Below are 11384 nucleotides of genomic sequence, written 5' to 3'. Positions count from 1 at the left end.
TATCATATGAAGCACGCAGTGCACCGGCTCTATTGGCTCCAAAGCTGCTTCTATCATATGAAGCATGCAGTGCACCGGCTCTATTGGCTCCAAAGCTGCTTCTATCATATGAAGCACGCAGTGCACCGGCTCTATTGGCTCCAAAGCTGCTTCTATCATATGAAGCATGCAGTGCACCGGCTCTATTGGCTCCAAAGCTGCTTCTATCATATGAAGCACGCAGTGCACCGGCTCTATTGGCTCCAAAGCTGCTTCTATCATATGAAGCACGCAGTGCACCGGCTCTATTGGCTCCAAAGCTGCTTCTATCATATGAAGCACGCAGTGCACCGGCTCTATTGGCTCCAAAGCTGCTTCTATCATATGAAGCACGCAGTGCACCGGCTCTATTGGCTCCAAAGCTGGAGACAACCCAGGAAGTAGAGATACGTCCGGGTGCTTCATGCGCTTGTGAGAAACTTTCATAGAAATCAATAGATGGGGGCGGAGCTGTCCTCCCTCTAGATATAACTCTATGGCCTAGCCTACCCCGCTATAGCCAACCCTGATAGCTGCATGCTAGCCTACCCGGCTAGTGGCCAAATCCACTTGCCAACCCTGCTAGCCAACCTCACTTGCCAACTCTGTTCGCCAAACCCCGTCTTCTCAGTCAGTCTACCCAGCTATAGGTAAGCCCGCCAGTCTCAGCCTGCCAACCAGGCAAGTACAATCACAAATAGCTAAAGGGCATTTTGAAAACAAAAGCAGAATCCATATCCCCAGTAGTACAGTTCATGTGAGCAGGGGTGCTCGCCGTATAATCTATAACACTTATACTTGGCCAGAAAACAAAAGACGAGATAATGTGCTTTATATATAGAGCCTAGTAATCCTCTTAAGATACAGAGAGAGAGAGAGAGAGAGAGAGAGAGAGAGAGAGGGGAGGGGAGGGGAGGGGAGGGAGAAAGTAATACATTAACACAGATAAGACGATGAAAGACAGTTCTCTTCAAATTAAAAGCGGTGGGGGATGTTTGATGACGTGGGATTTGTCTGGGCTTTACGCTAGGCAATTAATTGTTTTTTGTTGCGTGTAACGGGGTGGGCCGCTGTAAGCCTGTGAGCAATCATGTCTGTGTGTCTATGTTCTACAGTGTGTGTGTGTGTGTGTGTGTGTGTGTGTGTGTGTGTGTGTGTGTGTGTGTGTGTGTTTTCATTTCTGACACCCTCAATATTATGAATCGCTTGACTGTTCCCTTGCGAGAAGCGAAGCCCCTGGCCGCGCGCGAGATGACATATTTGCTTTTGGGCGGCGGGGTGTGTGATCGCTGTAAACTCACGTGTGTCTCGTCAAGCCAGAGGTACACTCATTCGCACGTCTTTGTCAAAATGGCCGAAATGACGCCGTGTGAGCTTACAGATCCTCTATTACGTAACTAAAGTATGTCTCAGGTTTGAGTCTCTGGGCAGTATTATGCGTGTCTTAAGTACCAGGTCTTATTACTTAGACCTGGAGGCGTGATCAATGCCGTTTGGCTATTCTGACACACATTCTGGCTACTTAAGACACACATAATACTGCCCTCTGTCTCTTCCATTTTGTCTAATGTTTTCCCCATGTGTCTTCTGAAGAACAGCCAGGCTCAAAATTTCCCCCCGAAGCGGCAGCTGTACCGCCGGGGAGGCGAGGCCTGTCGCTGTGCGAGCGCCGTGCTATTTGCAACTTCACACCGACAACGCACAAAAAAAGAAAACACGTTGAAAACTCCTCAGCCTCTAATGTGTGAAGTTATGTGTGTGAATAGATCAAGAGAAAGAAGCTTGACAACGTCGCTGGTGGAAAGACAAAAAAGTAAACTCAGCATCGCTCAAAAAGTTTGGTGGTTTTGGAGGGAAAGAGCGACCGTCGCGGGGATGGCACTAAAACTGCTGCGGAGATGAGTTGGCTGCGAGGCGAATGAAAGCGCACGTGTTGTTATTAAAGTTTAGAGGGAGGAAGGGACGGACGGACGGACGGACGGACGGACGGACGGACGGACGGACGGACGGACGTGGGGAGAGATGCAGAATACAACAACAAACCACCATCCAAGTAGAAGTAGAGCACATGAAGAAGGCTTGGGACTGAGAGGAGTCTCATTCACCATCAGGTTATCACAGTGGAATGGTGGCAGTCTCTCATAAGGGCAATGTTTCCCAACGTGCAATTTTCACTGCTTTAAAAAAGTGTCACATCCAGCCACCTATACATTGCCCTGGGGGGTGGGCCGGGTGGCACTTTCCTGCTGCTATATCCACCCAAGCTCAGAACACGTTGCAAGGTGACGCATAGTGAGCTTGTGCGAAAGCTTTTCTTATACACCATTTTCAATGAAAAAGACAATTAAAAAAAACATGGACATGTAAGGTTTCTATTTCAAGGTTCATGGTTATAGTTTATTGCCTGATATTGTGCACATTATGGTAAATAGGAGTAAAACAAAGCCATATAGGTAATCGTTTCAGTTAATTGCCCAGCCATACTCTATACACGTATTTACATCCTACTCACAAACACCTATTCATCCTCTCTCTACTTACTCTCTCTCTCTCTCTCTCTCTCTCTCTCTCTCTCTCTCTCTCTCTCTCTCTCTCTCTCTCTCTCTCTGAAATCTCAGGGGTAATTAGCAGCGTTGTGCTTATTGAACACATCAAATAAGCACCGCCAACCTCTCTCTGTTGAACGCACAGAGAGAGAGAGAGAGAGAGAGAGAGAGGTGGGGGGGATGAGTGGTGGGGGCAGTGGTGTAAAGTAACTAAGTACATTTTGTCTTTGCATTTTTTCGTAAATTAATGCCCCACTTGATCATACTGCATCGTCACACAAAAGCATCAAAAGTAGCAGATCTAAAGCTCGAAATGTGGCACAAAGCCAGGGCAATAGTGATGCATTGTGAGCTTGTAGATCTGCTATTTTCAAATGGCTGAAATGTATAAAAGGCTGAAGTGTTTAGTGTAGGCCTACATTTTGTACTAATAATAAAACGAGCCCACAATTATACACATTTAGTAACTAAAGTTTTCAAATAATTGTAGTGGAGTAAAAGTATAGTTTTTGCCTATGGGATCTAGTGGAGTAGAAGTACTGCAAATTGGAAATATTCCAGTGAAAAATACCTCCAAAGTAACTCCTTTGCTGCCCCTAGTGTTAGCATGCTGGTACTGCCCCAGGGGCCGCCCGTCCAGGCCCACCCATGGAGCTTGTTGTCCTTCCGGGTTAAACAGGAAGGTGGGGGCTTCCGGAAGTGGAACAACACCACACAACACAGCCTACAGCCTTTAGCTAGCAGAACAAGCAGCTACATTTTCTCAGCGATGCGATACAAAATCACAAATGATTTACGATCGTCGGGTGCGCGCCGGCTCACCATGGACAGCTCTCTAACCTTTGGAAAGGATGATTTAGAATCATCGCTGCTGGTGACGGAGGAGGGATATACTATAGCGGTCGGCACGTTCATATATGGATTAAACGGTTGTCTACGCTTATACGCGTAGTTGGCATAAGCCTAGCTACGTTTATAAGCGTACATGGCAAGAAAATAATTAAGTACTAAATGTGCTTAGTTATGACAGCATGATCAGGGGAGGACGTGGGTGTAATGAGATGTATGGAGATAGAGAGAGAGAGAGAGAGAGATAGAGAGAGAGAGAGAGAGAGAGAGAGAGAGAGAGAGAGAGAGAGAGAGAGAGCGAGAGAGAGAGAGAGAAAGAGAGAGAGAGAGAGAGAGAGAGAGAGAGAGAGAGAGAGAGAGAGAGAGGGGATTGGGGGAGGTGATGGGAGACGGAGAACAGTATAAGTATGTGTGTGGCTGTGTGCATGGGTGGGCGTGAGAGATAGACAGATGAGAGAGAGAGCACGAGAGAGAGGGGGGGGGGCAGATGTAGAAAAAGATAGCAGGCGGAACGGGGAGAGGAACATCAAAAAAGGATGAAAGGAACCGACAAGGTGAGAAGATGTTTCCAGGAAAAAGGAGAGAGAGAGAGAGAGAGAGAGAGAGAGAGAGAGAGAGTTCCCTTAAGGACCATTTATAACAAGTAAAAAATTCAGGACTGTGCAGTGATACAAGATGACAGCTAATTTCGTCGCTGTCGTTCTATTCGGGCAGAAACCTCTTATCTCCATATTCTAACTCGCAGTTTTTTCGTATACATTAACGCCCGCTTGATCACACTGCAGCATCACACAAAAGCAGCAAAAGTAACAGATCCACAAGCGACGTGATTCAAAACTTGGGCCATTTTGGAATTTGAATCATGTAAAGTAACAGCTTTCAGTGGTGAATGTAAAAGAAAAAGTTTTTAGAAACGAAGATTTCCCCCCACCCCCTGCAGTATCTACATTACATTAACATACATGAAGCAGCCCTATACTGCCATTTGAAATGTGGCGCATTGTGAGCTTGTAGCTCGGCCATTTTCCAAACATTTTTCATAATTATTTTTCTTATGAAATGGGACATTCTGCACAATGAGTACTTTTACTTTTGGTAGTTTAAGTATATTTGATGACGATACTTTCAAGTACATTTTGAATATGGGACTTCTAGTTGTAACAGAGTACATTTAATACGTAGTAAAAAAAGAAATAGTATACTACTTCCACCACTGACTCTGAGGACACCCCTATAGGACCCCCCTATATGACCCCTATAGGGACTAACGTTGGAATGGTTAGACATTCTAACAGTCCAACAGGAATTAGTCTGACAACACCATCGCTCCCGACATGCATGGCCGGTTAAAACTAACCCGTGGCTCCCGACATGCATGGCCGGTTAAAACTAACCCGTGGCTCCCGACATGCATGGCCGGTTAAAACTAACCCGTGGCAGGTTAAAACTCACCCGTGGCTCCCGACATGCATGGCCGGTTAAAACTAACCCGTGGCTCCCGACATGCATGGGCGGTTAAAACTAACCCGTGGCTCCTGACATGCATGGCCGGTTAAAACTAACCCGTGGCAGGTTAAAACTCACCCGTGGCTCCCGACATGCGTGGCAGGTTACAACTAAGCTGTGACAGGATAAAGCTAACCCGTGGCTCCCGACATGCGTGGCAGGTTACAACTAATTTGTGACAGGTTACAACTAACCCGTGGCTCCCGACATGCGTGGCAGGTTACAACTAAGCCGTGGTTAAAACAAACCCGTGGCTCCCGACATGCCTGACAGGTTAAAACTAACCCGTGGCTCCCGACATGCATGGCCGGTTAAAACTAACCCGTGGCAGGTTAAAACTCACCCGTGGCTCCCGACATGCGTGGCAGGTTACAACTAAGCTGTGACAGGATAAAGCTAACCCGTGGCTCCCGACATGCGTGGCAGGTTACAACTAATCTGTGACAGGTTACAACTAACCCGTGGCTCCCGACATGCGTGGCAGGTTACAACTAAGCCGTGGTTAAAACAAACCCGTGGCTCCCGACATGCCTGACAGGTTAAAACTAACCCGTGGCTCCCGACATGCATGGCCGGTTAAAACTAAGCTGTGACAGGTTAAAACTAACCCGTGGCTCCCGACATGCATGGCCGGTTAAAACTAAGCTGTGACAGGTTAAAACTAACCCGTGGCTCCCGACATGCGTGGCAGGTTAAAACTAACCCGTGACAGGTTAAAGCTAACCCGTGGCTCCCGACATGCGTGGCAGGTTACAACTAAGACGTGACAGGTTAAAACTAACCCGTGGCTCCCGACATGCGTGGCAGGTTACAACTAAGCCGTGACAGGTTACAACTAACCCGTGGCTCCCGACATGCGTGGCAGGTTACAACTAAGCCGTGACAGGTTAAAACTAACCCGTGGCTTCCGACATGCGTGGCAGGTTACAACTAAGCTGTGACAGGTTAAAACTCACCCGTGGCTCCCGACATGTGTGGCAGGTTACAACTAAGCTGTGACAGGTTAAAACTAACCCGTGGCTCCCGACATGCGTGGCAGGTTACAACTAAGCCGTGACAGGTTAAAACTAACCCGTGGCTCCCGACATGCGTGGCAGGTTACAACTAAGCCGTGACAGGTTAAAACTAACCCGTGGCTCCCGACATGCGTGACAGGTTAAAACTAACCCATGGCTTCCTGTGAGGTTATAGTTTTAGGGCTTGGGTTTGGGGTAGGGTGTCAGAATAATTAAATGCCTGTCGGACTGTTAGCACGTCGGACCAAACACATGCACCCAGGGGTCCCGGACCTCCCCTCGTCCTACGAGGCTTTCTCTTACCAGTATCATGTGACCCGTGGAGATGTCCATGTTGGAGTGGGTGGGCTCCTCGCTGAACCACGAGGAGGTGGAGCTTCGGGCCGAGGGGCTGACGGCGGCGGCCGTACCCCCGCCGCCGTCGCTGAACTGCGACGACACGCTGTTGATGCGAGAGGAGAGGGGCTCCGAGGAGCGCTCTGCGGCAGAGGAGGAGGGGGGCTTGACCGCCATGCGCTGACGACACAGCTCCTACAGAGAGAGAGAGAGAGAGACAGGAAGACCTCGCTTAAAGCCCCTTTTCCTGCACCAAAATTACTAAAATAACATTTTCAGTGTAAACACTCTGAACTGGTTCAGTATTAGGAAACACTCTGAACTGGTTCAATATTAGGAAACACTCTGAACTGGTTCAGTATTAGGAACACTCTGAACTGGTTCAATATTAGGAACACTCTGAACTGGTTCAATATTAGGAAACACTCTGAACTGGTTCAGTATTAGGAACACTCTGAACTGGTTCAGTATTAGGACACACACACACACACACACACACACACACACACACACACACACACACACACACACACACACACACACACACACACACACACACACACACACACACACACACACACACACACACACACACACACACACACACGCACGCACACACACACACACACACACCCGAGTTATGTTTTATTTGCTGATTTTGATAACTTTTAGACCAGAAGAAAACAACTGACGCTCGCTTCTGAGGGATACTGGATAATCGAGACTCCAATGCAATGTTATGGACAATGATGGCAGCCTGCAAGCGGAGCTGTTTTTCTTCCTTGCTGTCACTGGCGATTGTGGAATATTTTCCAACATTTGGCGATATATGTGTTAAAACTGTTACTTGAGTAATTGTACCAAAAATTATTAGCACCATGCAGAATACACATACAGTACCAACATGACTTGATTAAAGGTATATTCAGTGATTTCACTTAATTCAAATATCACTTATTTTTGGATAATCCTCCCTACTATAAAGTGTGCTGACCATATAAGGAGTTCCTCCCTGTCCCCAGTGAGCCCCTGGGGTCAAAAAACCCTAGTTTCGGTTTGGGCTTTGGGTGGCAAAGCCTTCATCCAATCAGGATGAGAGGGGCCTTCCTCCAATCATGATCGAGTGGGGCGGGCATTGGTGCACGTGCTGTTGGTCTGTTGTACTTCCCCCACTGTAGAGCGTGTGCATGTACACATCTTGTTACCGGGTGGACCGGGTTTTTTTTTCCAAATCACCCAAATCACTGAATGCTCCTTTAATACTTGATTAAAAGTATGTCCATTAAAATATATCCAGGTTACAGTACCAAACATTAAAGTACTCATTATGCAGAATGGCCCACATTCATATATTGGACTGTAATGAGTTCTGCATTAATGTGTTCATCACATTAATATCGCGGCCGGTAAAGGTGGGGCTGATTTTAATTACTTTATGTGCTGCTGGGTAGATTAACCATCATTTATCACGTAATGTATGTTTTATATTCATAATCTAAATCTGCAAAGTAACTAGTAACTAAAGCTGTCAAATAATTCTCATGAATTAAAAAAGGTACAATGTTTTCCCTGAAACAGAAGTATTAAAGCACTGAGAAATGGAAATAATCAAGTAAAGAAAAAGTAGTGGGTAAATTTGCTCCCGGCATGCATGGAAGGTTACAAAACGAACCTGTGGCAGGTTAAAACTAACCTGTGGCTTCCTATTCGGTTAGGTTTAGGGTTGGATTTTGGGTAGGGTGTCGGACTCATGAATTTAGGACTGACTGTTCAACTGTACATCCGACCAAACACCTCATTTATACTCAGAGAATAGCCAATCTACAAGCTCACAATGTGTCACATCCGACAAAGTCCTACAACAAAGTACTATAAATCAACTACAACCTGGTATCTCTCTGCGCTCAAGGACACTGACTGTATCACGGCAGGTCATCTGTGTACGTTACAACGCTACAGATTAGCCGTACAGTGAGGGTGCATGATTGACGTCGGGAGTTAATTTGAGCAGTCCTATACATTAGTCCGCTGCACCTGTGATGTGATTAATATTCCTGCAGGTTGCCACGGAGACAGTGATGTATGGCGCTCTTATTTGGCTCTCGGCCTCCGTACCGAAGCATCATGGGAGTGGAATGCAGCCCCGCACACAGTGGTGACACAGTACTCAAGTCCAGCAGCACTGAGCACAGTGGTGGACACAGTACTCAACCCAGCAGCACTGAACACAGTGGTGACACAGTACTCAACCCCAGCAGCACTGAGCACAGTGGTGGACACAGTACTCAACTAGCAGCGCTGAACACAGTGGTGACACAGTACTCAAGTCCAGCAGCACTGAACACAGTGGTGGACACAGTACTCAACTAGCAGCGCTGAACACAGTGGTGACACAGTACTCAAGTACGGTATTCAAAAGTACTCATTATGCGGAATCTTCCCATTGCATGTCCCAAGTTAAAAAAAAAGAAAAAAGATACATAGTGGAAAATAGCAGATCAACAAGAAATCAACACGACACGTTGTGGTAACCGGTCCATTTGAATGTGTCGCAAGGCTTGTAAATTGGCTAGTTTCACCATTTGAGGTAAAACTAAATATATACGGATAAATGGTTAAATGAAGAAAAACAGATAAAAACATGGTATCAAATGGGGGTCTGTAGACTAATGCATATTAAACTGGGGGTCCTTGAAATAAATAAAAAAATGTGAGTCACTGAACTAAACCATATACCGAAACCACAATCTACACTGTAAAATCCTCAGTGCTTATTTAACCATGAGAGTGTACAAATGGTTGCAATTGTACTGTCTCTCAGACCCAAAGACCACTTCGGACCCCTGGCGCCCCCCGTACCCCACGTTGAGAAACAACGTTCTAATAAGGCCGCAGGGCGAACTCCGCAGCAAATCTTTTACGGTGTAATTAAAAACGGCTTCCCCCGAGAGCCAATTAGATCGCGAGGAGGAGGCGGCGAAGAAATGGAAGGAATCATAGAATCATAATAAAGGTGGGATGAGTTTAGAGAGTGAAGCGACACACATTTTAAAGGTGATAAAAGTCCTCCTCTTGCCCAGAAGACATATGGCACAATGAAGACAAGATGTCTTCATTCTGCAACTATTGATTTTGGACCCAGCGCGCTGTCACACATGTGGTCTAGAAAGAGGTTTAGTCGGATGTGGAAGGAGTACTAATATAAAATTAATATACTGTAGCAGGCAATTGATACCAGAATAAACACCAGGGGTGAAAGTGGCTTGAATTTACAATAAAATATTGGCCTTTAGCAGACACTCTTAATCCAGAGCGATTTACAGTAATCAAGAATAACACAAGGTAATCAAATACGTAGAAATAGTCATCAAGAATCATAAGCAAGCTACTGTAAGAAGCTAATATCTGTCTAACAGTAGATTATCTGTACAGCAAAGCTACAAGTAAGACGCCCTGATCTCGCCCTAAAGGGCCAGGTCGCGTGCACGCATCCTCCTGGGTGACGGCAGACTGCTGGCATGGGGGGTCAGAACATATGGAATGAATTCTGTACTGGCCGTATATGGAACAGGTCAGTCAGCTCCATCTATGGGTGGCAGCGGGGGAAGTGTCTTGAGTGTACAGGGTTTGATGAGGGCAGATCAACATATGGAATGTCAGAACAGGTCAGTCAGCTCCATCTATGGGTGGCAGCGGGGGAAGTGTCTTGAGTGTACAGGGTTTGATGAGGGCAGATCAACATATGGAATGTCAGAACAGGTCAGTCAGCTCCATCTATGGGTGGCAGCGGGGGAAGTGTCTTGAGTGTACAGGGTTTGATGAGGGCAGATCAACATATGGAATGTCAGAACAGGTCAGTCAGCTCCATCTATGGGTGGCAGCGGGGGAAGTGTCTTGAGTGTACAGGGTTTGATGAGGGCAGATCAACATATGGAATGTCAGAACAGGTCAGTCAGCTCCATCTATGGGTGGCAGCGGGGGAAGTGTCTTGAGTGTACAGGGTTTGATGAGGGCACAGGGTTTGATGAGGGCACAGGTAGGGCCGCGCCTTCATTTTTCGGGCCTGTTGAGAACTCGGCTCGGCTGCCAGGTGCGGCTGCACTAATAACTTTGGGGCGGTATGAGAGTATGAATGGACACTGGACAGGTATCAGTCAAAAGGGAGACATCGAAGAGGAAGGACGGTGGGGAGGGATCAACATATGGAATGTCAGAATAGAATAGGTCAGCTCCATATATGGAGATCTAAAGGTTTGTGGTCAGATGTAGAGTTGCTGGCTGGCTCCATAAATGCAGATCTATGTGAAGGTCAAGTCTTCTCCATGTATGGCTATCCAGGGTTTGATGAGATCAGTGTTGTCATCTTCATATGGAGACGGCCAACTTTGGAGCGTGTCACGAGGCGTGACGTGTCACGAGGCGTGACGTGTCACGAGGCGTGACGTGTCACGAGGCGTGACGTGTCACGAGGCGTGATGTGTGACAAGGCTTGACGTGTCACGAGGCGTGGAGTCTGAAGAGGTGGGTTTTCAGACTACGGCGGAAGATTGGGAGTTTGTGGAACTGTATAGAACCGGAGCCCACAGGTGGATGCTGCATAGACACTAGTGTAGCGATAAGCACAGAGCAATGACAGCAGACCAGCAGCATGTGATAATAAAGCTGATTCTGGCCTCTCTTCACAGGCTACTTGTTAAACACAGAATCCACTTTAAGGGATTATTATTTGTTGTTAAAGCACCACATAGATTGGAACCACATATGTCTCTAACCCCCGCTGCCCTCATTCCACGGCAAGCATCTTATATCCTCCTACCAATTATTTCTGTCTATTCCACAGTCCAGATTAAACTTTAAGGGAGATTTGTGCTTTGGCGGCGTCTGCACCCAAGGCAATGAGATCGTCACTGTCAGATGGAAACCTTGTATATGTCCAAAACGGTTCCTTTTTATTATTGTAAATACATACAATTGTGATCTACAAGCTCACAGCGCATTGTGACAGGTTGTGAGCTTGTAGATCGGTTATTGTCACTACTTTTGTGGGACTCTCTAGTGATGAAGTAGGACATTGATTTATGAAAAAATAAAACATGCACGCTTGAAAGATGGA

The 11384-nt window shown here is 46.7% G+C and overlaps 1 protein-coding gene across 1 annotated transcript in view; it reads right to left on the bottom strand.

The window, feature by feature from the left end:
- The window catches only part of LOC306943084 (receptor-type tyrosine-protein phosphatase N2-like), a 196020-nt gene that overhangs the window by 20166 nt on the left and 164470 nt on the right, over nt 1-11384 (bottom strand). Inside the window, exon 15 of the mRNA XM_079529287.1 lies at nt 6239-6466. Within this exon, the coding sequence (XP_079385413.1) occupies nt 6239-6466 (228 nt within the window). The remainder of the gene's footprint in view (nt 1-6238; nt 6467-11384) is intronic.

The sequence above is a fragment of the Electrona antarctica genome (assembly GCF_951216825.1).
Source record: "Electrona antarctica genome assembly, chromosome: 19".
Classification (NCBI taxonomy): domain Eukaryota; kingdom Metazoa; phylum Chordata; class Actinopteri; order Myctophiformes; family Myctophidae; genus Electrona; species Electrona antarctica.
Note: the sequence above shows the minus strand (reverse complement) of the source record. Positions and strands in the feature narration are given on the sequence as shown.